This window comes from Scyliorhinus torazame, chromosome 6, assembly GCF_047496885.1.
Source record: "Scyliorhinus torazame isolate Kashiwa2021f chromosome 6, sScyTor2.1, whole genome shotgun sequence".
NCBI classification, from domain to species: Eukaryota; Metazoa; Chordata; class Chondrichthyes; order Carcharhiniformes; family Scyliorhinidae; genus Scyliorhinus; species Scyliorhinus torazame.
The window spans coordinates 105,860,728-105,886,776 of NC_092712.1; the positions used below are offsets into that span (position 1 = coordinate 105,860,728).

The window sequence follows — 26,049 nt, forward strand, 5'->3', positions numbered from 1 at the left end:
GGTTAAGTGAATGGGCTAGGGTCTGGCAGATGGAATATAATGTTGACATATGTGAGGTTATCCATTTTGGTAGGAATAACAGTAAAAGGGATTATTATTTAAGTGATAAAATATTAAAACATGCTGCTGTGCAGAGACCTGGGTGTGCTGGTGCATGAGTTGCAAAAAGTTGGTTTACATGTGCAACAGGTGATTAAGAAGGCAAATGGAATTTTGTCCTTCATTGCTAGAGGGATGGAGTTTAAGACTAGGGCGGTTCTGCTGCAATTGTATAAGGTGTTAGTGAAGCCACACCTGGAATATTGTATTCAGTTTAGGTCTCCTTACGTGAGAAAGGACGTACTGGCACTGGAGGGTGTGCAGAGGAGATTCACTAGGTTAATCCCAGAGCTGAAGGGGTTGCATTACGAGGACAGGTTGAGTTGACTGGGACTGTACTCGTTGGAATTTAGAAGGATGAGGGGGGGTTCTTATAGAAACATATAAAATTATGGAGGGGATCGGATAGATGCGGGCAGGTTGTTTCCACTGGCGGGTGAAAGCAGAACTAGGGGGCATAGCCTCAAAATAAGGGGAAGTAGATTTAGGACTGAGTTTAGGAGGAACTTCTTCAACCAAAGGGTTGTGAACCTATGGAATTCCTTGCCCAGTGAAGCAGTTGAGGCTCCTTCATTAAATGTTTTTAAGATAAAGATAGATCGTTTTTTGAAGAATAAAGGGATTAAGGGTTATGGTGTTCGGGCCGGAAAGTGGAGCTGAGTCCACAAAAGATCAGCCATGATCTCATTGAATGATGGAGCAGGCTCGAGGGGCCAGATGGCCTACTCCTTTCTCCTAGTTCTGATGTTCACCCAGAAGAAACCCAGGGAGAAAATGCAACCTCCACACAGACAATGACCCAAGGCTGGAATTGAACCCGGGTCCCTGGCATTGAGAGGTAGCAGTGCTAACCACTGTGCCAGCTAATGCCCTATTTTGTGGCTTGGCTTCAAATTGTGTACTGACGCTCCATGGCACAATTTACTATGTTAAAAGGTGGCAGATAAATGTAAATTGTGACTGTTCATTATGCCTTTTACGCAGTTCTTCTCTCTCAAAGGTATTTGATAGAAGTTCCCTTCCTATGTATTTTAAATGCTCATAGATGAGGGATATTAGCACTGGGAAAAGGATCACTCCACATTTTAAGAATCCAGGATCACCAAAACGATTCTGAGGTCTGATATAGTACAAGTTAGATGCAGAGTAAAGGTGTCTCCACTCAAATTACAACACTCAACTCTCCCACAAAGAACTCCATCGATACCAATGTGACATTTACAATTTCCCATTTCATTGAAGTCTTCACACAAGTGAGATTGCCAAGTTCTGCACTGTCTAATCAGATAGAGGCTGACACTACTCAAACTAGTTCTATATAGTTGAAACGGTCGTTATCTAATCAAATCTGGATCCCTGTCCCAGAAGTGAAAGGACAACAAACTAACTGTATGCCCCTCGATGTGGATAGTTTTCTATTAATTATTATTTATAGTGTGTTAAAATGAAGATTCACTTTTATGCAATGAAGCTAAACAACTTGGTTTTGAGTTGTCTAGCGAATAAAATTTATTAATACAGTGATGGTTACACACTTTCAAGAAAATGTTGTAACCAAATATAACGCAAGACAAAATGCAACATTTTTATTACTGTTGGATTTTACTGACAAAGGTTGGTACTTTTAGACAAAATTCTAGATCCAATTGATCATATCATTGGTGAAAAACAAATGGTTAAATAGAAAGCTGGGAAAAATTGTAAATTGGACTAATTTGTTCTTAAAACAGTAGCTACAAAGCATTCGATTTTCATTCTCAAACCTAATAGTCACATTAAAGTAATGAAATTGAAAAAAAACCTGTATGTAACCAGACTGGACCATTGGTGAAACCGGAACAGGAATAAAGTTCAAAATCCTTTCATGTTGTGTTCTTTAAACAAAAATTGTCAATTGAGCATTGCACTAGAAACCAAGGAAAGATGACAATGATGATGATTGCGCAAACACTGACAGGATATTCATTGGTTGATCGTCATCCCACACCTCTGACATATTTTGTGAGGAATATTCTGTAAAACCTGAAAATTCTGAACCACTATCTTCGCTAGTTTGAAATAACTCCAGCAAATTTTTCAATGGCAAGCTGGGAGCCTCACTTTCCTCTGTCAAACACCTTTCCTTTGCAAGCGTACTTATTTCCATTCTGTGATCGTGAGCCTTCTTTTTATTTCTTCCATAAACAGCAGAAAATCTCACTTTCCTATGTAGTTTCATACAGGGCGAAGAAGTTAACACAGTTTGAGGAATCACACTCAGTTCAGTGCTTTTATGTGCAGTGATATTAAATGAAGGTGTGATTATTTCAGGCATCAGTTCTTCACACCTGTTTTGGCCAAAAATCACTTGTGTCTGTAGAAGGCTACATGGATTTTCAACAGGAGCTGCTGCAGTATCAGGTGTGCTATGATCAGTTATCCTAGACTGTTTGGGAATATGAAGGATTGTATTTTCTTGTTCCTTGCGCTTTTGTTGTAAATTCTTTGATAACTTAAGTAGCTTTGATTTGCTTTCGTCACTGTCAGAACATACAGTAGTATCTGGCTGTGGCCTACTTCCACACATGTCCTCATCAAATCGATTCTTACGTGATGACTCTTCAGTAAAAGAATGAAATCTCTCAATTGGTAATCTTCCAATATGATGCAACTGCAACTGTTCTGATAAACAGACCTTTGAAATTATGGAACTACGTTCCTCTCCTTGGCACAAAGATAAACTGTGCAGAGTTGTGCCTTTTTTCGGATTTTCAAAATTAATTACGCCTTCTCCAGAGGACTTGTTATTAACAAAAGTGGACAAAATTAGCATTTCAGAAATGCTAACGTGACTCGGTGTAGACAAAGGCAACATCTGGCTAGGTGAATTCAGGGTACCTGAAGATACAATTTCTTTTGCTTGTAAAGACAAACTACTCGGTTTATTTTCCCATCCACTGACACATTCGTTATTTTTTGTGCTCCATATTACTGCAGATCTGTTTCTTTCCACATGCTCTTTATGTGGTCTTCGAAATTCTTCATGGACTGCTGCAATACTTATCTGGGTGAAATCATGGGCATTTACACCAATACTGCACTTTGTCCTAAACATAAACAGAACCCTTTCATTAAACTTATATTTCAATATTCCAAATACTTAATTATTTAGTCGCAAATTCAATATTCGTATTAAGTAGCACAACGTTGATTTATAACCAATTGTATAGAGGTATGCCACTGTGAAAGGCACACAGAGAAGGGTAGGTATTTAACGAATTTTAGGATGGAGTGGAAGACAAGTAAAATGGAAGAAGATGTATCAAGTTTGAACAGAATGTCAAATTCGCAATGGGAAGAATATGCCCACTTATTCTTTTAGCTATAATAATGGGTGGCTTGGAAAGCTATGAAGAGGTTGCGTGAAAAATTGCATTCCTTACAAAAGTTAGACATTACAATTATGAAACGCCTACTTTTGATAATTTTGACGTCACAATTTGTGAAATACATAATTTCAATTTTAAAAAGCTATAATAATAATAATCTTTATTATTGTCACACGTGGTCTTACATTAAGACTGCAATGAAGTTACTGTGAAAATCCCCTAGTCGCCACACTCCTGTTCGGGTACACCGAGGGAGAAATCAGAATGTCCAATTCACCTAACAAGCGCGTCTTTTCGGACTTGAGGGAGGAAATTGGAGCATCCGGAGGAAACCAACGCAGTCAAGGGAGAACGTGCAAACTCCGCACAGTGACCCAAACCGTGAATCGAACCTGGACCTTGACGCTGTGAAGCAACAGTGCTAACCATGATATTCCCGTGCAAGGTATGTTTTCAGATAAATAGTGGTTGAACTAAGTTTCTACTGTTAAATATTAACATAAACAAGATACCCGATTATGAATATTTGGATGCTACTGAACATAAAATGACTTCTTTAAAAAGTGCGAACAAATTCTACTCTGATAAATGCAAAATCATTTAAAGGCAATCACAACAACCTAGATTTATTTTCGGATGGCAACAAATCTGCTGTGCAATTCCAGCCCTTTTTTTGCCAACCATAACCAGTGTTAGAATGGGTTACAGTAGTACAAAAAGAGTGCACATAGCAGTAAGAAATTAAAGTTATTCTTCAAGTCAATGGGATTCAGCCTGCTACTCTATTCAATACAATCATGGCGGATCTTCAACTTCATCTCCTCCTTCCCACCTACTCCCCATATTCTTTAATTCATTGAGACACCAAAAGTCTGTCTTTTTAAGCCGTAAATATATTCAATCATGGAGCATGCAAAATTCTCCGAGGTTAGGATAAAAGGCAGGACAGTGGAACTAGCTACGTTGCCCTTTCATAAATACGGAATGGACTCAAACTGGTTGAATGGCTTCCTTTTACATGTGGCCATACTATTTTACAAGCCAGTAAGAACACACTTGCAAGTGCATGTGCAATCCTCTATTTAGAATAAAGAGTGCGTTTGAAAAATGAGAAAAGCATGATCAGGATGGAAAACACCTTTAAGAATATGATTGAGGCTACTACCATATTTTCAAATAATTTAATGGGAAAATAATAGCCAGAATTCTCTGGCCATTGGGGTTCAGCGCACCTCTTCCCACGGGTTTTCCGGCGACATGGGGTGGCTTCAATGAGAAATTTCATTGACAAGTGGCGGGAAGAGAGAATCCTGCTGCCAGTGACTAGCGCGTCACTGAGAAACATGCGGCTGGGGGACTGGAGAACCCCAACCAATATTCTTACCTTTTCATCTCATCTCTCTGGAAGTCGACAAAGTCACAATCAAACTGGGAAATTATTTTATCCACAACATTAAATTCTGTGCTCTCTGAAAACTTCTTATGATGTTCACTTTTCAGATGCTGAAAAAGATTCAGAAGAATTGAGTTAAAAGTAAAACACTGCAGATGTTGGAAATTGGAAATTTAAACAAAGCGCTGGAAACACTCAGCAATTCTGGCAGCATATGTGAAGAGAGAAACAAGAGTTAATATTTCGAGTTGAATATGGACTTCTTCAGCTCTGAAGGAAAGTAGATATGTGATGGTTTTGTACCAATGAAAAGCTTGGGGTGTAGCGAGGGGGCAGCGGTGGTGGGAGAACAAAAGTGAGGGTCTGGAATAGGACAGAGGGTGGAGATATTCGAGGCTACCAAGCGAATGGTTCCAAAATTTCTTAAGGTACATGCTTTTGAGTATTGCTGAAAGAGACATGCTTACAGGGCGGCATGGCAGCACAGTGGTTAACACTGTTGCTTCACAGCGCCAGGGACCTGGGTTCGATTCCCGGCTTGGGTCACTATCTGTGCGGAATCTGCACGTTCTCCCAGTGTCTGCGCGGGTTTTCCCGGGTGCTCCGGTTTCCTCCCACAGTCCAAAGATGTGCAGGTTAGGCGAATTGGTTACACTAAATTTCCCCGTAGTGTCCAAAAGTTAGATGGGGTTGCTGGATTACGGGGATAGGGTGGAGATATGGGCTTAGTAGGGTGCTCTTTCAGGGGCCGGTGTAGACTCAATGGGCTGTATGGCCTTTTTCTGCACTGTAAATTCTATGATTCTATGTTTTTTGTCTTGAACTCAGGCGTAAGAATGCCAAATTTCCTGGGGAGGAACAATTCATACGCCACAAGAAAAGGGTGCTCATTGGTTGAAAAGTTGATTCAGATTGTCCAAGACGTTGCTACGAGAATGTAGCCGAGAACTATTGTCCCCCAGGCTTTAATTTAATTAAACAAAGGCGCATCTTCTTTTTGCCTGCAGAAATGAATATATGCAGCATCTAATGAGCGTACTTGAGCCACATTGCAAGCCCAACTGAATATCAAATTGGTTGTTAATGTAATTCTTAGTACACACAGAATTGTTCAGAAAGTTCTGTCCAATTGCGGAATCACATGTGACGTCAGGCATTGTTTGGTTTGGCAAGCATGAGTTTGAGTATGGTCTGTTCTCTGCGTACTGCGAAGAGTCATACTGTTTGACACAATGTGACAGCCATAGAATCCTTACAGTACAGGAGGCCATTTGGCCCATCAAGTCTGTACTGACCATTCGCAAGACCACCCTACCAAGGCCCAATTACCTAACCTATTCCTGAAACTCTACCCTAAAGGGCAATTTAGCATGGCCACTACAGACCAGTGAGTCTCACGTCAGTGGGAGGGAAACTATTGGAGAAAATTGTGAAGGAGAGAATCTATCCCCACTTGGAGAGGCAAGGATTGATCAGAAATAGGCAGCATGTCTTTGTCAGAGGGAGGTCATGCCTAACTATTTGATTGAACTTTTTGAACATGTGACCAGTTGGGTAGATGAGGGCAGTGCAGTGGATATAGTTTACATGGATTTCAGCAAAGCCTTTGACAAGGTCTCATATCGGAGACTTATAAAGAAGGCAAATGCACATGGGGTAGAGGGTAACTTGATAAGGTGGATTCAAAATTGGCTTAGCTGTAGGAGAGAGGGTGATGACAGATGCTACATTAATGACTAGAAGCAGTGTACAGTGGCATACCACTGGGTCCCCAATTGTTTGTCATTTATATAAACAACAGAGATGACTATGTGGGGGTAGGATCAGTAAGTTTGCGGATGACACAAAGATTGGACGGGTGGTTAACAGTAAGGTTGAGTGTCTTGGGTTACAGGAATATAGATGGGATGCTCAAATGGGCAGAAAAGTGGCAGATGGAATTTAACCCTGAAAAGTATGAGGCAACACACTTTGGAAGGAGTAATGTGACAAGGAAATATTCAATGAATGGCCTGACACTGGGAAGTTGAAAGGAACAAAGAGACCGTGGCATGTTCAACCATAGATCTCTGAAGGCAGAAGGGCAGCTTAGTAGGGTGGTGAAAAAGGCATATGGGACACGTGCCTTTATCAATCAAGGCATAGATTACAAAAATAGGGAGGCCATCTTGGAGTTGTATAGAACCTTAGTGAGGCCACAGCTGGAGTACTGTGTGCAATTGTGGTCGCCACATTATAGGAAGGATGTGATTGCACTGGAGGGGGTGCAGAGGCGATTCACCAGGATGTTGCCTGGGATGGAACATGTTATGTTATGAAGAGAGGTTGGATAGGCTTGGGACGTTTTCGCTAGATCAGAGAAGACTATGGGGTGACCTGATCGAGGTGTACAAGATTATGAGGGGCAGGAGCATGGTCAGGGTGAATAGGGAGCAGCTGTTCCCCTTAGTTGAAGAGTCAGTTACAAGGGGACACACGCTCAGGTTGAGGGGTAGGTGGTTTAGGGGGGATTTGAGGGAAAACCTTTTTACCCAAGAGGGTGGTGACGGTCTGCCATGCACTGCCTGGGAGGGTGGTAGAGGCGGGTTGCCTCACATCCTTTAAAAAGTGGATGAACAGTTGGCATGGCACAACATTCAAGGTTATGGGCCAAGTACTGGCAAATGGGATTAGGTAGACAGGTCAGGTGTTTTTCATGCGTCGCTGCAGATTCGATGGGCCGACGGGCCTCTTCTGCACTATATTATTCTGTAATCCCCGGTATGGACGCTTTATGAGCAAAGCTTAAACAGGTTGGGACTTTACCAATTAGAATTTAGAAGAATAAGAATTGATCTCATTGAAACATATAGGCTGCTTAAGAGGCTTGGCGGGGTAAATGCTGAGAGAATGTTTCCCCTTATGGGAGAGTCTAGAACCAGAGGGCACATTTTCAGAATAATAGGGGTACCAATTTAACACTGAGATGATGGGGAAATTCTTCTCTCAGAAGGTTGAGTATCTTTGGAACTCCTTGCCACAGAGAGCTGTGGGGGCAGACTCCTTGTGTATATCTATGGTTGAGACGGGTAGATTCTTGATCAGTAAGGGAATCAAGAGTGTTGTGGAAAGAGCAGGAAAGTGGACGTGAATGCGGAGCAGGCTCGAAGGGTGGACCGACCCACTCCTGCTCCCATTTCTTATGGTCTTATAGTCTCTTTTCTCAGCAATATTCAAGTTCTGTAATACCCAGCAAATTCTTCTGTCTCAAATAATTGACTAAATTTTAGATCATCTTCCCATGCCTAGTTCTTCTACAGAAAATTTGTTTGAAGGTGTTGATATTTAGAAGTGAACTGAGTTTCTATATTTAGATTAACACTACATCTTTAATACAAAGAGTAAACTTAATCTATTTAACTTTTCAGGTTAGTTTCAGTGGCCAAGTTGAGTAAACAGATGACTGGTATAGAGCAGGTACTTGGTAATTTTACCTGTCATATTACCAAGAAATATCTTAAGTATTTAATGAATATGTTGTTGAGAATTATTCTAGCAGATTTGCTTTTCTGCTATTAGTTTGGATTTGTTTTGTCACGTGTACCGAGGTACAGTGAAAAGTATTGTTCTGCGTACAGTCCTGACAGATCATTTCATACATGAAAAAAGACATAGGGCATACATAAATTCACAATGTAAATACATAGAGACAGGCATCGGGTGAGGCATACAGGAGTGCAGTACTGTTCAGTAGAGAAGATGTGTGGGCAGATCAGATCAGTCCATAAGAGGGTCATTCAGTAGTCTGGTAACAGTGGGGAAGAAGCTGTTTTTGAATCTGTTAGCGTGTTTTCTCAGAGTTTGTGTCTCCTGCCCGATGGAAGAGGTTGGAAGAGTGAATAAGCCGGGTGGGAGGGGTCCTTGATTACGCTACCCGCTTTCCCAAGGCAGCGGGAGGTGTAGACAGAGTCAGCGGATGGGAGGCGGGTTCATGTGATGGGACTGGGCTGTGTTCACAACTCTCTGTAGTTTCTTACGGTCTTGAGGCGCGCTGTTGCATAGCTAACCACTGTGCCACCATACTGCCTGCTTGAAAAAACATTGACGTGGTTTTTCCTTTTCATTCCACCTTCATAGTGTTCAACCTCCCTTTTCCAGGAAGTTTTAACAAGTGGATCCTGTTGATGCTAATTTATTGTAATGCAAGTAGTGCAAGGTATGCAGAAATAATGGAAATAGTTTGGAGTGAGCACTTACAATTTTTAAATCTTCATATTTCATCATGCAGCATTCACAGTAACCCTTTTTTTTCTTCTCTTTTAAAGTTTCCATGATTTTTGTATCCATTTTGCAATTTTTTTCACTGACTGTCACTTTGTGGCCTTTACTTCTGCTTCCAAACAAATAAAAAGATCCAACTGTGACAGAGGATACGTTATACTTTCAAATCACAAAAGCCTTTTGCTTTTAGATTTCTGCACATACTCTGGCAATATTCAAATGATAACTATTTCTAACCACTTCTGTAAATCACAGAGATTATACTTCACAAGATATTGTTTCCAAGAGTACTTCCTGACCTCTGTCTGCTAAGGCACCATTTTATTCAATTTGGTTAGATACACACTGCAGTCAGCATCATATTTTTGTTTTTTTCCACAAAATGCTTCCTTAGTTTCAGCTACATCTCCTGTAAGCAAACCTCACATTTCCCTAAAGTAATGTCCCATATCTAGTTTAGTGACAGTGCGAGCCAGAGATTCAAGAAATGAAAAATGAAATGAAAATCGCTTATTGTCACAAGTAGGCTTCAAATGAAGTTACTGTGAAAAGCCCCTAGTCGCCACATTCCGGCACCTGTTCAGGGAGGCTGTTACAGGAATCGAACCGTGCTGCTGGCCTGCCTTGGTCTGCTTTCAAAGCCAGCGATTTAGCCCTGTGCTAAACAGCTAAAGAGTATCCCAATGTAAGAATAACGCTCTCAACTAGAGTTTATCTGAATAAAGCAGTTAAGTATGTAACATAAACAGTGTATCCAACATTTCACCACTTGCCCCATAAAATTAAAATGCTTGTCATTTTCTGTCTATGCAGAAGCTCTTAAGCTATGAAACATAATACAGTTACAATAATCTCTCTGCTGGCGGACACAATTTCTCTGATGAAAGCTGAAGCTAAGTGTTTAACTTTCAACATCTTTTGAAGCCATATCGAAATAAAGGCTACATTTCCCTTTTCAATATTGAACATATGATTACAGTAAGAACGATCTTAAAGACTACCTTCACCGTGTTTGCGTGGGTTTCGCCCCACTACCCAAAGATGTGCAGGCTAGGTGGATTGGCCACGCTAAATTGCCCCTTACTTGGAAAAAATGAATTGGGTACTCTAAATTTAAAAAAAAGACTACCTTCAAGCAATCCGAATCTTATGAAACCTGCCAGCCTACCTGATGGTTGAGCTCATGAATTTTCCTTTGATCTAATACCCTGAATATTTTAAATTTAATCCATGTGCAATTTCAACAACAAAAATGTAAACAATTCGAACAAAAAAAAAAAAAAAAAATGAAACAGCAATTTTTATGTCTCAATGAGACACATTATTATAAATGGCAGCTTCATTTGTATGGGAAAGTATTTTTATTTGGTTTGCTGTTAGAATTAATGGAAGACCCAAGTCACATCCATGTGGGGTATTGTTCTAATTCACCATAGTCTATTTAACACTCAATTCTGTAGCAAAAAGCTACCAGTTTATTGTTACCAGGCGTTTTGTTAAACTTCTGAAAGTCAGTTGGTGAACGAGACAAAAGTCAATCATTACTCCATTTTATATTAATTCACCAATTGAAACGTTGCAAACGTTTCCAACTCTCCAATCCACTGCCAGTGTCAATAAATGTTTCATGATACTCTTTTGAGCAATCTAAAAGCTATCAATGAACCACCCAAAGTGTCTCTCCAAATGTGCACAAGTAATTATCTCATGAGTTCCCCCCACCTAAATACACAATCTTAATTTATACAATTAACAGATTTTCTGGCAACTTTCACCTTCGTCATTCTAAAGTCAATGATGACCAGGAGACCAGAAACTCCAGGGTAACAAATCATCATACAGTCAGGGCAGAAGAAGAATCTTTCTTTTTTTAAAAGTTTGAAGTAAGTTAATCCACAATGACCAGAATTCTGCTATTTGATTTCAATAATGTAACAATGCCTGCTCAACATGGAATAAAACGGTGTTGTAGTTTACAGCTGAATCAACAGTCAGAGAGAAAGTTCTTATTTTTTCATGTTCCCAATTTAAGACATGTAACATCTCATTAGGCTGAAATACAAGATCCTCTGGCTTCTGGGCTCACTATATTTACCCAGATTTTAAGTAAAGATACATATTCCTAAATGTTCTCTTACAGGGTAGATTTCTGATAAACCCGAGGAAAACAGGGCAAAAACAAAATTTGTTATCTCAAGCATTCCTGATTGTGCACTAAAAATCTAGCTAAGGTTATGAGCCTAGATCTTCTGGATTGGCAGAGACCAGATGTACCCCACAAGATGGGCTTCGGGGCCTTGTGGTGGAAGTCCTGACGCAATGACTCAGCGGGAATTTTAAGGCCACGAAGGAATCTACACGGAATAGTTCAAAGAAACTTAGTTTATTCACAGTAACTATTACATATGTCACTGATCGGCCTTGCTGGTGCCTAACTGGCCGACTTTATAAATACCCTACAACTATACACTGTTCAGAGGTCCCATGCCCCCCTTAATGGGGCGGGGAGGGGGCTCATATTCTGCAAGGTACCTGGGTTATAATATCGGATTATAATATTGTCGTCGTCCCCCACCCGTTACGGGCTGCTTCGGCATCAGAGGCGGCTGGATGAAGGCGTTGCACTCACAAGGAAGCTTTTGAAGATGTGGTCGCCTGGACCAAATATGATCAAAGTGCTTTCTCATGATCCGACCCCAGACTTGTACTTGATAGGAAACCGGCCCTGTCTGGCTGAGGATAGTCCTGGAGACCCACTGGACGCTGTTTGCAAAGTTTTGAATATACACCGAATCACCTGGTTCAAAACGGCGAGGTGGCCGACCCCAAATGGCGCAAAGCCTTTGCAGCTCCTGGTTGCGGTGCACTTTCACACCGATGTCTGGGAAAATCGTACAAAGGCAGGCTCGAAGCCCACACCCCATCAACATTTCAGCTGAGGGCACCCTGGTCACGGTGTGCGGAGTGGTCCTGTAGCAAAATAAGGAACGATCCAGCCTAGTGTCCATCGAACCTGAAGACTGCTTCTTGAGGCCTGTTTTGAATGCCTGTACCACCTGCTCCGCTAAACCACTGGAAGCCGGATGATACAGGGCAGTACGAATGAGCCGTAACCCATTCGCCTTCAAAAACCTTGATAACTCTGCACTCGTGAAAATAGCCACATTGTCTCTAACGAACACTTCCAGGATGCCGTGCATGCAAATACGACCAGCATAATTTCTTGATGGTCGCCCAGGAGGTGGTCGTCACCACCTAGTGGACCTCCAGCCATTTTGAATGGGCGTCAATTAAGAGGAGGAACATTGAACCCTAAAATGGCCTGGAAAATTCAGCAGGATTCCGTGCCCATGGTCGGCCTGGCCATTCCCAAGGGTGAAAGAGTGTAGCCGGTGGCAGTTTCTGGTGATCCCGACAGATGGATCATTGCTGGATCATCTTCTCAATGTCTGCATCCAGGCCCAGCCATCAGACTGCGCGCTAATATCTTCATTTTGGATATCACTGGATGTCCATTATGGATGTTCTTTAATATCAATTCCTGGCTTTCGTCAGGAATGACGATGCGGGAACCTCATAGCAGTATACCGTCCTCCATACTAATTTTGCAAGAACTAAACCGGGTCTGTCTGAGTCCATTCACGGATCCGAGACGCCGTGGCCGGCAAAGAATCCGTGGAGTTTAGCGTGGCGATCAATTTGTCCATCCTGAGGGGGGGGCATGACGTGGGGCTAGTTGGCAAAGGCAAACGGCTCAGTGTGTCGCCATTCGCTTTCTGGGTCCCTGGCTGATGCTCAAAAAAATATTCGTTGGCGGCCAACAGCAAGGCCCAGCGCTGGATCCTCGCGTAGATAATGGATGGGATTTCCTTGTCCTCCTTAAAAAGACCAAGTAAAGGCTTATGGTAAGGTCTATAGTAATAGTAAAATGACGGACCTAAGCGTACTGGTGAATTTCCTTCACTGCATAGACCACTGTCAGACCCTCCTTTTCAATTGGTGCATATTTTTGTTCTGCCGCAGCCAGCATCTGAGAGGCGAAAGCAATCAGCCGGTCTCCGTCATTTTCCATCTAATGGCACAGGACGGCCCCAATTCAGTAAGACGATGCTCACACGGTGAATAAGGGTTTGGCGGGATCGTACTGGGTCAGCATCTCAGAAGATGATAACTGTCTCTTGACCTGCAGAAAAGTCATTTCCTGCAATTTCCTCCGGTCCACGCTTGATCATTTTAAAAAAGGTGCAAGGGGGTCTACATGGTCGCAAGGTTCGGGATGAACTTGCCGTAACAGTTAGCAAGTCCTAAAAATGTATGAAGCTCCAAAGCGTCCGTCGGGGTGGGAGCCTGCTGGATGGTGTGCACCTCGCCAGTGACAGGGTGCAAGCCTTCATGGAAAACCCGGTAATCAAGGTAGACCATCTCCCTTACATTTCACCTGCCGCAAGTGGATACCAGACTCAAGGTTCTCCAGGCGCTCTTATTCAGTCGATCCTATGACCAGCGCATCATCTAAATAGATCGACTTTTGTGGCAACCCCGTCAGGATTGGATTGGATTTGTTTATTGTCACGTGTACCAAGGTACAGTGAAAAGTATTTTTCTGCGAGCAGCTCAACAGATCATTAAGCACATGAGAAGAAAAGGGAATAAAAGAAAATACATAATAGGGCAACACAACATATACAATGTAACTACAAAAGCACTGGCATCGGATGAAGCATACAGGGTGTAGTGTTAATGAAATCAGTCCATAAGAGGGTCATTTAGGAGTCTGGTGACAGTGGGGAAGAAGCTGTTTTTGAGTCTGTTCGTGCGTGTTCTCAGACTTCTGTATCTCCTGCCCGATGGAAGAAGTTGGAAGAGTGAGTAAGCCGGGTGGGAGGCATCTTTGATTATACTGCCCGCTTCCCATAACTCAGGATCTTCCCCATAACTCGTTGAGATATAGCACAGAGGACACCTGGAAAGGCAACCGGGTGTAATCGTAAAGTCCTCTGTGCGTATTCACTGTAACATATTTTCAGGAGGCCATGTCCAACTCAAAGTTGTAAATGCACGTGGTTAATGTCCACCCAACAACTTTGCATAAAGATATCAATGTGAGGCATGGGGTAGTAGTCCAATCTTGAAGCCGTATTCACGGTGAGCTTATGGTCCTGGCATAACCGGACTGTCCTGTCTGGTTTTAAAACCAGCACCACTGGCACTACCCAATCCAGAAAGCAAAATGACGTGGTGATACCCAGATTCTCTAGTCGACGGAGTTCAGTTTCTACTTTTTCCAACAACACAGGGGACTATGCATGCCCGGAAATAGAGAGGTTGGGCTGCTGAGTCAACATGAATGCGGGCTATGGCCCCTATTATCTTCCCCAGACTGGGTTGAAATATTTTGGGGTACTTGCCCAACACCGCTTAAGTACCCAGACCCCACCTGGAGGCAATCACAGGCCAACAAGGTGTTGCCTTGCCCTCTGACCACCAAAAGCAGGAGGCATGCCTCTGGTGACCATAAACTGCTGGTGTCATGGTGGTACCTGCAATGTCCAATGGTTCACCAGTATAGGTGGTCAATCTAGCCTTAGTATCGGTCAGGTCCAAGTCCTGTATGTCCTATCTAATGCGGTCAAACGTCTTCTGTCGCACAACAGAAATCGCCGCACCAACGTCCAGTTCCATGACCAGCGAATGCCCGTTTACCTGCACTGTGATCCTTACGGAGGCTACCCGGGGCGCCAGCACACAATTTAACTGCATGCAGTCATCTTGGTTCTTCCAAATGGACGGTATGGGCTCTAGGCTAACAACTTCCTCTACTGGAACACCCGAATCTCTGGTTGATCTGTGCTCTCGCCTGGGCCAGCGACCACATGCCCCACAACAATCCAGCTCGTCCTCAACGTATTCCAGGGAAGTTTTGCGTCGGCACAACTCAGCCTTCAGTTTATGGGCCGAGCCTTTACAGCGTTCAGTCCAGGGCAGGGTAGCCATCTGGGGTGGGGTCCCTCATCGGGAGGGGGCCCACCCCAAGAGGATTATTTCCATGCCTTGTATTTCCTGCATCCTTCACTCTGCGCTTTCTGGGATTCAGGGAAGGTTTGGCTAATAGTTTATTTTGGGTGACGGCGGTGTTAACGTTGCAGCATTTCCTGCAGGGCTGTGGCGTATTCGCAAAAACTCTGCAATCTTTTACAACCATGACAAATACTCGGTAATGGACTCACCCGAAGTCCACTCCATGGTATTAAAACAATACTGCTGTACGATGACAGATGGAGTTGGGTTAAAGAGCTGCCCCACTAGAGTTACTAGTTGGTCGCAGTTTTGCATGTCGGGAGCCGCAGGGTAGGTAAGACTTCGTATCACACTGAACGTATGCGCACCACAGGCATTCAGCAAGATGACTGCCTGGTGGTCATTCTCTTTTTCTTTTTCAAAATTTTAAAAAATTCTCCTCCTTTTTCACATTTTCTCCCACATTTACATCCATCAACAATAAACAATAATCAGCAAGATATGTCAGTCCCCATAATAACAACGATCCCATCTACCCACCAACCCCCAAACCTCAACCCGCATGTTTACATAAACAAATGACAAAAAGGAATCAGGGATTACCCGTAGTCAACCTTAATCTTACACAGCTCCCCCCCCCACCCCAGGTCTCCAGCTCCTCCCGTCCACTGCCTCTTGTAAAACTCCTCCTCCCAACCTCGGTTCCTTCCCCCCAACTTTCCACCCCGGCTAGACCACTCGGACCCGGTTCTGCCAGGCTCCGATGGCCGCAGTCCCTCCCCCCACCTCACTCCCGTTCACTGGCCGGCTTAAACCGGCCAGCGTGGAGGCCCCCGCCCGGGTCCCTTCCCACTTGCCCGGCCCTAGGAAAGCCCAAAGATCCCCTTTTAGCACACATACCCCGCATTATCCACCTACACCCCAAAGAACTCTCATTTCGAGTGAAGGTCCCGTCCCTTCCCTTGTCCAAATATATACCACATTGGCTCCTTTAGTCTCTACACCCGCACGCAGTGATACAAAAAAGAAGAAAATACAGTCATGAGGTTACATCAGCACATGGCCATTCCTCAATTTGTCAGTTCTGCCACAGTCCTTCTGCTTTCGCAAACTCCTCCGCTGCTTCTGCCGTTCCAAAATAAAAATCCCAGAGCTTGTAAGTCACCCTCAGCTTCGCTGGATATACAATGCCGCACCGCACCTTGCTAATGTACAGTGCCCTCTTCACCCGGTTGAAGGCAGCCCGCCTCCTTGCCAGCTCCACCGTAAAGTCCTGGTATACACGTATACCAGCTCCAGCCCACTGCACCGCCCGCTTCTGCTTGGCCCAGCTCAGGACCTTCTCCTTCACACTGTACCTACGGAAGCACAGAGTCACTGCCCTTGGCGGCTCACTCGCCTTTGGTACAGGCCTCCACGACCGATGAGCCCGATCCAGTTCATATCGGGAGGGATCCTCCCCCTCCCCCAATAGTTTTGCCAGCATCGCGGCAAAATACTCAGTCGGCTTCGGTCCTTCAACTCCTTCGGACAGCCCCACAATCCTCAAATTCTGTCGCCTCGATCTGTTTTCCAGGTCTTCCATTTTTCCTCGCAGATCCTTGTTTGTGTCCATCACCTTCCGCATCTCTTTCCCCATCGAGGCAAGTTGATCACCGTGCTGCAATAACGTCTCCTCCACGTCCGTCAGCGCCTCCCCTTGCTCTTGCACCTCCGCCACTGCGCTCGCTACCTCCGTCCTCACCGGGGAAACCGCCTCCTCCACCAGCACACTCAAAACCTCCCTCATCTCCTTCCTCACCATCTCCATGCATTTCGCAATCTGCGCCAACTGTTTTTCAAATTCCGCAGCCATCACCTTAGTTATTGCTTCAGCCGTAAGCAGTGCGGCCTTCCCTGGTGCTCCAGCCTCCATTTTCCTTGGTGACCCCGCGGTGACCTTTCCACTCCCCGACGGACCTTCAGCTGTTTTTTTTCCGGCCGTTTCTTTGTTCACCCTCGACATTTTTCTTTGTTTTTTTTTTTCCTCCTGTGTCTTCACTGTGCCTCCTCCGTGCCTTCTCCCTGCTTCTGCTGCCTCCGTGGACCCTGGGACCGGGCTTAAAGCCCCGAAAATGCCGTTCCCGAACGGGAGCCTTCCATTGTGCGCTGGTGGTCATTCTCAGTGATATGATATTGTTGGCCCTAAAAAAATAGCGCATTCGCTGCACATACAGACTCCAGTCTTGCAAGCTGGCATCAAAGACACCAAACCACCCGAACAGACACATAGTGAAAAGAGAAATCCAACCTTGATCCGATGGTGTTTCAGCATTGATAGCTGTCAATTTTGACCCTCCTCGCCAGTTTTATAAGGCCACAAAGGAGTCCACACACAAGTAGTTTAAAGAAACTTAGTTTATTCACAATAACTATTATATACATAACTCGGCAGATGCCAACTGCGTCTGCCTTGCTGGTGCCTAACTGGATGGCTTTATAAACCCTACAACTATACATTATTTAGAGGTCCCCTGCCCCTTAACGGGGGGGTGCTCATATTCTGCAAGGTCCACAGGGAAGTGAATTCTTCCCACCCCGTAAGGTACTTGCGGGTCATAACAGAATTGCCCGGGAGATTGCAACTTCCGACCGACAATTGCCCTGCTCTCCTTGACCCTCCAAGGGCGGCACGGTAGCACAGTGGTTAGCACTGTTGCTTCACAGCGCCAGGATCCCAGGTTTGATTCCCGGCTTGGGTCACTGTCTGTGCGGAGTCTGCACGTTCTCCTTGTGTCTGCGTGGGTTTCCTCCGGGTGCTCCAGTTTCCTCCCATAGTCCAAAGATGTGCAGGTTAGGTGGATTGATCATTCTAAATTGCCCTTAATGTCCACAAAAGGTTAGGTGGGGTTACGGGGACGGGGTAGAGCTTAGGTAGAGTGCTCTTTCCAAGGGACAGTGCAGACTCGATGGGCCAAATGGCCTCCTTCCGCACTGTAAACTCCCTGATTCTATGAGTCAGAAACTTCAGATAGTTCTGACTTAATAGTTACCCAGTAAATGTAGACAGAAAAATATTGGTCTCACTCTTGGGCAACTATACTGACAACTCTGACTTCCACCTTGACATCCCCCCATCCCCACTGATCAAACCTGACCAGCCCCAACTACCAGACTCCCCTCTGATCCTCCAACTCCACCCCCCAACCCAACTACCCTTGACCTGTTCAACATAGCTGTCACCTGAGCTACTTGCCCATTTACCTCATCCATTCACTCAGCCATAAACAAACATACTGAAAGCTGTTTAAATGTCCCAAAGCTTTTTGTTGTATTGGTGAACATTTACTAGAATAGGCCGCTAACACTGTAAAAATGAGGCATAGTTTAGTCTTCTTCCCAACAATCCATCATTACAGGAAAGCGGTTCAAAAAAAGACCACTGCGCATTTCCGCAGAAGACAGGACCCAGCCAAAAATGCAGAGCGCCAGCATGGTGCAGAAAAGTAGGAGCGAAGTGACAAACTGACAGTGACTGCTGCTTTTTGGAAGATCCAGGCCACGTGCTACTGCATTGTTTCAGACAATGAATTGAAAGCCAAATGTCTACATACCTAGCCTTTCCTTTATTTTGCTTCTCATTGGCCTTATTTTTCTTGTCAATATCAAAAGGACTCCAGGGATTTGGACCGTAGTAGTTGATCTCTGGGTAACAATCCAACTGTATATACAATGGTCTGTAATGGCTGGATAAAGCAGAAACTTCCTCAATATTTATTTTTAAGAAATGAAAAATTAGTTGACATCTTCACAATTAGCAACTGACAACAGTTCACAGAGCTTCAAAATGCGTTTTAACACAAGTAGTTAGAGCACAGACTTTTCAAAAAACCATGGGTCAGACTTCTTGACTTATTCACCCATATTTGGACCTCCTTAGGACAGATAAAGTCAAGGAGAAATTTAATAGAAGTATTCAAATTCATGAAAAGTTTTGATATTTTGTTTCCGTTAGCCAGAAGCTGAACGACGAGGAGGATACAGGTATAAAATAAATGACAAAAGAACCAGTGGAGAAGAGGAGAACCATTTCCTGGAACAAGTTATGACAACCTCTATTGCACTGCCTAGAACAGTGAATGCAGATTCAATATTCGTTTTCAAAAAGCAGTTGAATAAACCCTTGAAAAAAGAAGATTTTCAGGTCAGTGGGACTAATTGGACAGCTCTTCTAAAAAGCTGGTAGAGACAAAAAGGGCAAAAAAAAGCTTCATTCTATGCTGTAGTAGTCTATGGTCGTGATCTTAATGTATGAAAAGGTCAGGTGAAAGATCGACAATTTTAGAATCATAATTCCATGGACGAGACTCCTATAAGAAGCAGGTGATTGTGCCTCTGTAAGATTGAAAAGTTGCAGCCTAGTGACATGAGGTCCAGGCAGGATGTTTCGTATTGCCCAGAAGTCACAACATGGTTGGAGGAACCGACTGGTTAGAACAGAACCAAATTTTTTTAACTTAGTGGTAGTACTCCCGCTTCTGGGCCAGAAATTTATTGTTTCAATCACACTGCAGATACAAAAACCTAGGGTGCACAAAGCACTACACTGTCAGAGATGTCAAACTTTCTAATGAAACATTGCAGCCCATGAAGCCCTTCTATGTGAGTGGCAGGGGGTGAACTATTACTGGTTACATGTGCAGACTTCAAATTCCTCCCACTCCCCCATAAAAATTAAGGCCTATGATTCTAGATTGAGTGATTTTGGTGATACTTCTTTAAAGCATATTTTACATATATTTCATTTATCATTGATCTATAGAACATAGAACATTACAGCGCAGTACAGGCCCTTCGGCCCTCGATGTTGCGCCGACCTGTGAAACCACTCTAAAGCCCCTCAACACTATTCCCTTATCGTCCATATGTCTATCCAATAACCATTTGAATGCCCTTAGTGTTGGCGAGTCCACTACTGTTGCAGGCAGGGCATTCCACGCCCTTACTACTCTCCGAGTAAAGAACCTACCTCTGACATCTGTCTTATATCTATCTCCCCTCAATTTAAAGCTATGTCCCCTCGTGCTAGACATCACCATCCGAGAAAAAAGGCTCTCACTGTCCACCCTATCCAATCCTCTGATCATCTTTTATGCCTCAATTAAGTCACCTTCTTCTCTCTAACGAAAACAGCCTCAAGTCCCTCAGCCTTTCCTCAAGATCTTCCCTCCATACCAGGCAACATTCTGGTAAATCTCCTCTGCACCCTTTCCAATGCTTCCACATCCTTCCTATAATGCGCCGACCAGAATTGCACGCAATACTCCAAATGCGGCAGCACCAGAGTTTTGTACACCTGTAAAACATGACCTCATGGCTCCGAAACTCAATCCCTCTACCAATAAAAGCTAACACACCGTACGCCTTCTTAACAACCCTCTCAGCCTGGGTGGCAACTTTCAGGGATCTATGTACATGGACACCGAGACCTCTCCGCTCATCCACACTGCCAAGAATCTTACCATTAGCCCAGTACTCTGTCTTCCTGTTATTCCTTCCAAAATGAATCACCTCACACTTTTCTGCATTAAACTCCATTTGCCACCTGTCAGCCCAGCGCTGCAGCTTATCTATGTCCCTCTGTAACTTGTAACATCCTTCCGCACTGTCCACAACTCCACCGACTTTAGTGTCATCTGCAAATTTACTCACCCATCCTTCTACGCCCTCCTCCAGGTCATTTATAAAAATGACAAACAGCAGTGGCCCCAAAACAGATCCTTGTGGTACACCACTAGTAACTGGACTCCAGTCTGAACACTTCCCATCAACCACCACCCTTTGTCTTCTTCCAGCTAGCCAATTTCTGATCCAAACTGCTAAATCACCCTGAATCCCATGCCTCCGTATTTTCTGTAGTAGCCTACCGTGGGGAACCTTATCAAACGCTTTACTGAAATCCATGTACACCACATCAACTGCTTTACCCTCAGCCACCTGTTTGGTCACCTTCTCAAAGAACTCAATAAGGTTTGTGATGCACGACTTACTCTTCACAAAACCGTATTGACTATCTCTAATCAAATTATTCCTTTCCAGATGATTATACATCCTATCTCTTCTAAACCTTTCCAAGATTTTGCCCACAACAGAAGTAAGGCTCACTGGTCTATAGTTACCTGGGTTGTCTCTACTCCCCTTCTATTGCAGCATTGTTTATTCTACCTTTAAGTGAAATGTTAGAATTTGCTAACACAATACAGAAATTCATTTGATTCTTAAATTCAATTCACTTAGTTAAAATCTTTAAAAATAAACAAAATTTATAAGTTACCATTGTTATTTCAACCAGCTGCTGAGAAGGGTTTGTGTTAAGAACATATTGTAATCTAGATACAATTAGCTTACCGGCTTATTGCTTCAACTTTGAGAAAAGGTTTCTTCAGTTTTCCTGCTTTATTAATTAAAGACATTTCAGATGAGCGATAACATAAACCCAAAAATGTCAGACATTATCTTAAAATAATTTTTTTTTTAACTGAAGGCAAAACTAATGCATTTTATTTGATACCATGTTTTTCTGCACTTTCGTTCACTAGAAGATTATTCTTATGATGGTTACTTCCCCCCCAGCCTGAGCACTATTGTATTATTTTAAAAAAATATATTTTTATTCTCCTCCTTTTTCACATTTTCTCCCAAATTTACACCCAACAATAAACAATAATCAGTAACGAATGTAATGTCAATCCCCATATCAATAACAACGATCCCATCTTCCCACCAAACCCCAAACATTAGCCCGCATGTTAACATAAACAAATGACAAAAAGGAATCAGGAATCACCCACAGTCACCATTAACACATACAGCCCTCTCTCCCCAGTCTCACCTCCCCATATGTTCGATGTGATCAATTTCTTAAAAGTGCATAATGAATAACGCCGATGAATTGTAGAACCCCTCCATCCTTCTCTGCAGTTCAAATTTGACCTTCTCAAGAGTCAAGAATTCCAGCAGGTCCCCACGTCACGCCAGGGCACAGGGTGGAGGGGTTGATCTCCACCCCAACAGGATCCGCCTTCGGGCGATCAACGAGGCGAAGACTACAACATCTGCCTCTGCGCCTGTTTCCAACCCCGGCTGGTCCGACGCCCCGAATATGGCCTCCCGAGGGCGCCGGTCCAGTTTCACGTGCACCACTTTAGAGATTACCCTAAAAACCTCCTCCCAGTAATCCTCCAGCTTTGGACAGGACCAAAAGTTATGAATGTGGTTTGCGGGGCCCCGCCCGCAACGTTCACACATCTTCTACCCCCTCAAAGAGCCGGCTCATCCTCGCCTTTGTAAGGTGTGCTCTATACACCACCAAGCACTATTGTATTATCTATCAACTTATCATTAACTTCCATACATTAAGAAATCTGTACACACTGAACTGCAATTTAGCATATTGAAATCCAGGTCAAATGTGATATTCAATCATTAGGCTATCAAATTATCTAAAAATATTAGTGGGATGTTCTGTTGTTTCTGGCAAATCAGATGAGAAGCTGCTTTAGGTAAAGTGGCACACCATCTAATGCACAAGTGATTTTAATTACATAAAGTTGGAGTGAGGCAAATATAATGAATGTGATGAAATGCTTTTCAGAATATATACTGGACAGCTTCCCAGATCAGTACGTTTCTATTACAAAGATATTTTCGCACATTGCTTTGGAGCTAGTTTTAGAAAACAAAGTGGAACAAATAACTGACAAGGAACAATTGGATGTTAAATAACATGGTTGGATTCAATGTGTAAAGAGAACAAGGATAAGTCAGTGTGTCAGGTTAGTAAAAAGGAAAGTTCAGAAAATTAAAAGGAATCTGGACCAAATTAACTGAGCAGAAAAAATAGCAGACCGATCAATGAATCAGTAGTAGCAAAGTACCATTGTATACCATTGCACAATCATAGCCACTGAAAAAGTGACATAAAATAGATACAGGCAGTGTAACATAGGACAGGTAATACATATCAGCTTTTAATATGTAACTACCAGCTCTCCCATAGTACCGCCCTGAGTAGGAGAGAGTGTATACCATGGAAAACCATTAACAGTAACTAAGACAAAATAGTTCTCATTATATGGCTTTTCTAGGGTTGTATTTCACAACTGTGTCCATTATTCTGTGAAAACTATACACATTGACTTTACTTTCATACATCTTACTTTATCTTTAAAAAAAAATCAATTCATTATTAATGCCAGCATTACAATGCACGATAGTTCACAAGAACCTGGTATTATGGGAAGGTGGTTGTTGGATTTAGCTCAGGTACCTTACATCTCTGCCGCACGTTGCAATCCAGAATTCAGTAGCCAGGGTTCCTTCTCATACACTCTCCTCAATAAAACTTTACTGGTTTCCTGATGTCTTCAAGTTCTTTATGCGTTTTTTTCAAATCCTTCCACAGTATTGACCCATTCTACGTAAGCATTTGCCTTTAACTATATGGCCCAGATTTCCTCTGCTTTACTTCTTGCATGCTATAAAGTCCCTTTTTAATAATTTGTGCAGTCCCTTCTCCTTCCCTATCGATAAATAATTCTGTACGTAGCCTATGCAAGAAATATTTAATGTAAAATACCTACCCTTTGTTCTATGGCTATTAGATTGGACAGTTCGATTGCATTTCTCCTAAACAGAAATAAAAAAAATGATAAATATCATTCCACAAACTAAATAAGGCATCAATTAAAGTATTTTCCAACACTCAATATATTGGGCATGCTTGTGTCAACATGGCTTGCCTGCTATATATAGCCAGTGGGTGGTAAAATCAAAAAGATAAGCAACCGATATACAGTCCCTCCCTAGTTACCTGGGACAACCACCTAGAAAAGACAGGTTGGCACTGTCAAAGGTATCAATTTTAAACGTGTCAATTAAACTGCATTAAGTGTATAAACTATTTTGGGTTGTTCAAACAACTGTTCGCACCACGTAGTACAATTCTTTATTATTCAATCAGCCACAACAATTCTGTAGACCTCCTGTGATTGCAATAATTTCAATCTTCAACCAGAAGTGAAACACACTCATAGCAGCCCACGTTAGAACATAATTCTGCATTGCATAATGTTAATAAGTGTACCTCTCCAAACATGGTTTTTTAAACAGAGCAGAGGGAGGGCATTATAGAAGTGTGTGAAATATGGAAAAGGAACAGCAGACTTTTTATTTTGACAAGACACAACAAAAATAAGTCTTAACTGTTCTATTTTCCTTGATGCCTGTAACTGCAGTCAGTTTGGATAGCCTAATCTAAACCAACAGCACTATTTTATAACTGTCACTGTTGATTTCTCCACATATCATCCACTGGGAAGAACCAAATATTTTCAAACCAAGGTTAAAATATTGTTATACTTACCCCTTTGACAATAACAGATTTTGTGTTTACAAATGCCTCCTTTCTTCTTGCAATATAAGCTTTCACATCTAAAAATAATATTAAGGTCATATAAAAGTTCCAAATTTATTTTGAACCAGAAAGATAAAAACACAAAAAAACTGGAATGGCAAGTTGGCATGAGATTTCAGAAATATTGGTGATCAAGATCTCATTGCGTTAAACCAGTTCTACCAAATGCATTTTTTAAAAAGTATGAACTCTGGAAGGAATACTGGCATATTGTAACAAATTTATCGTAGTTTTCATGTGTTACACACTCCATGTGCCTCGTTTTGAAGTGGATGAAGAGGACAGCGTGAATTTGTTTCACTCTAAGTGCATGCTTAAATACATCAGTTCCCAATTCATGGGGTGGAATTTCCTCCCCAAAATGGCAAAGTGTCAGGTTCTGACTGAAAATCAGCATGTTTCTCTCCAGAGAAGCAGCCAGGTTTTCTCTTCAGAACCTCTGACACTTTGTCAAAAAGCAGGGGTGAATGTTTTGCGCCATTACAGGGGCCTCAGAGCTTGGCTCCAGAGATTGGAGAGGCATTTTTAAAGAGTGCCCTGATCTTAATGTGAAAGTGAAGGCCCCCCACCATCATCGCTGGAACTGGGGTTCCCTGGAGGCCCGCACCTTGGCACACCAACTGGCACTGCCAGGTTGACATTGCCAGGGTGCCAGTTCATGTCACTAACCAACCGGGGACTACATTGGCCTCTGTGCCTCAACATGGTCATCTTGACTGCCAGAGAACAGTACTGATTCCTGCTAGCGTGACGTCATGTCGGGGCAGGGGGGGAAAGAGACAATGGATGTCCCTGGACGACAGGGCTTTATAAATCCATTCAAATTGATGTTAGTCAGGTTCACACCCAGCCTGTTATGGCCCTCCTTGTGAGTTAACAGCCAAAATGGGATTCATACCTTGACGAACGAATCGGGAAAGTATAAAGTAACAGTAAGTTTGATAATCTGTACTTAACTGCCGTTAGAAACTTCAAAGTCAACCAGTATGACTTCACATTGGTCACAGTGTAATAAACAATTTTAGAAGGAAAAGTTGTGCTAGACAATGTTTACATAACATTATCTTACCAAACAAAGCTACTTTAATCTGTTTTACTAATTACTGCATTAAATTCAGCACAATTTTTCAGACTTGCTGTTGAGGATGCTGTTAGCCACTTTATGCTTTCACAACATGGGCAATTCTTTTCTGTCTGAAGATAAAAATAAAGGAAGCAAATGAGGAAATTAAATATTCCACAAAGTAAAGAATTGTCCATGTTGTGAAGGCATAAAGTGGCTAACAGCATCCTTAACAGGAAGTCTAGTTGTTTGTATCTATTGTTCAACAACTTTTCGATTTAAATTCCTTCAAATGCTACCCTGCGTTCCTCACATGATCATATTGCATCGTCAGCAAATTTTACAACCTTACAAGCAAACTTTACAATCCTACAAAGAGTACTCGGAGGACTGA

The 26,049-nt window shown here is 42.8% G+C and overlaps 1 protein-coding gene across 5 annotated transcripts in view; it reads right to left on the reverse strand.

The window, feature by feature from the left end:
* Window positions 1-1,583: 1,583 nt before the first annotated feature.
* The window catches only part of LOC140424937 (protein DBF4 homolog A-like), a 67,567-nt gene continuing 43,101 nt past the window's right edge, over window positions 1,584-26,049 (reverse strand). For 3 of the 5 annotated variants that reach the window (XM_072508631.1, XM_072508633.1, XM_072508632.1), the window contains 7 exons: window positions 24,542-24,609; window positions 23,760-23,805; window positions 21,526-21,571; window positions 18,732-18,863; window positions 9,097-9,232; window positions 4,852-4,970; window positions 1,584-3,185 (listed from right to left, as the gene is read on the reverse strand). In XM_072508631.1, coding sequence (XP_072364732.1) covers window positions 2,006-3,185; window positions 4,852-4,970; window positions 9,097-9,232; window positions 18,732-18,863; window positions 21,526-21,571; window positions 23,760-23,805; window positions 24,542-24,609 — 1,727 coding nt within the window. In that variant the 3' untranslated portion in view covers window positions 1,584-2,005. The remainder of the gene's footprint in view (window positions 3,186-4,851; window positions 4,971-9,096; window positions 9,233-18,731; window positions 18,864-21,525; window positions 21,572-23,759; window positions 23,806-24,541; window positions 24,610-26,049) is intronic. The other 2 variants (XM_072508635.1, XM_072508634.1) reach the window with 2 other exon arrangements.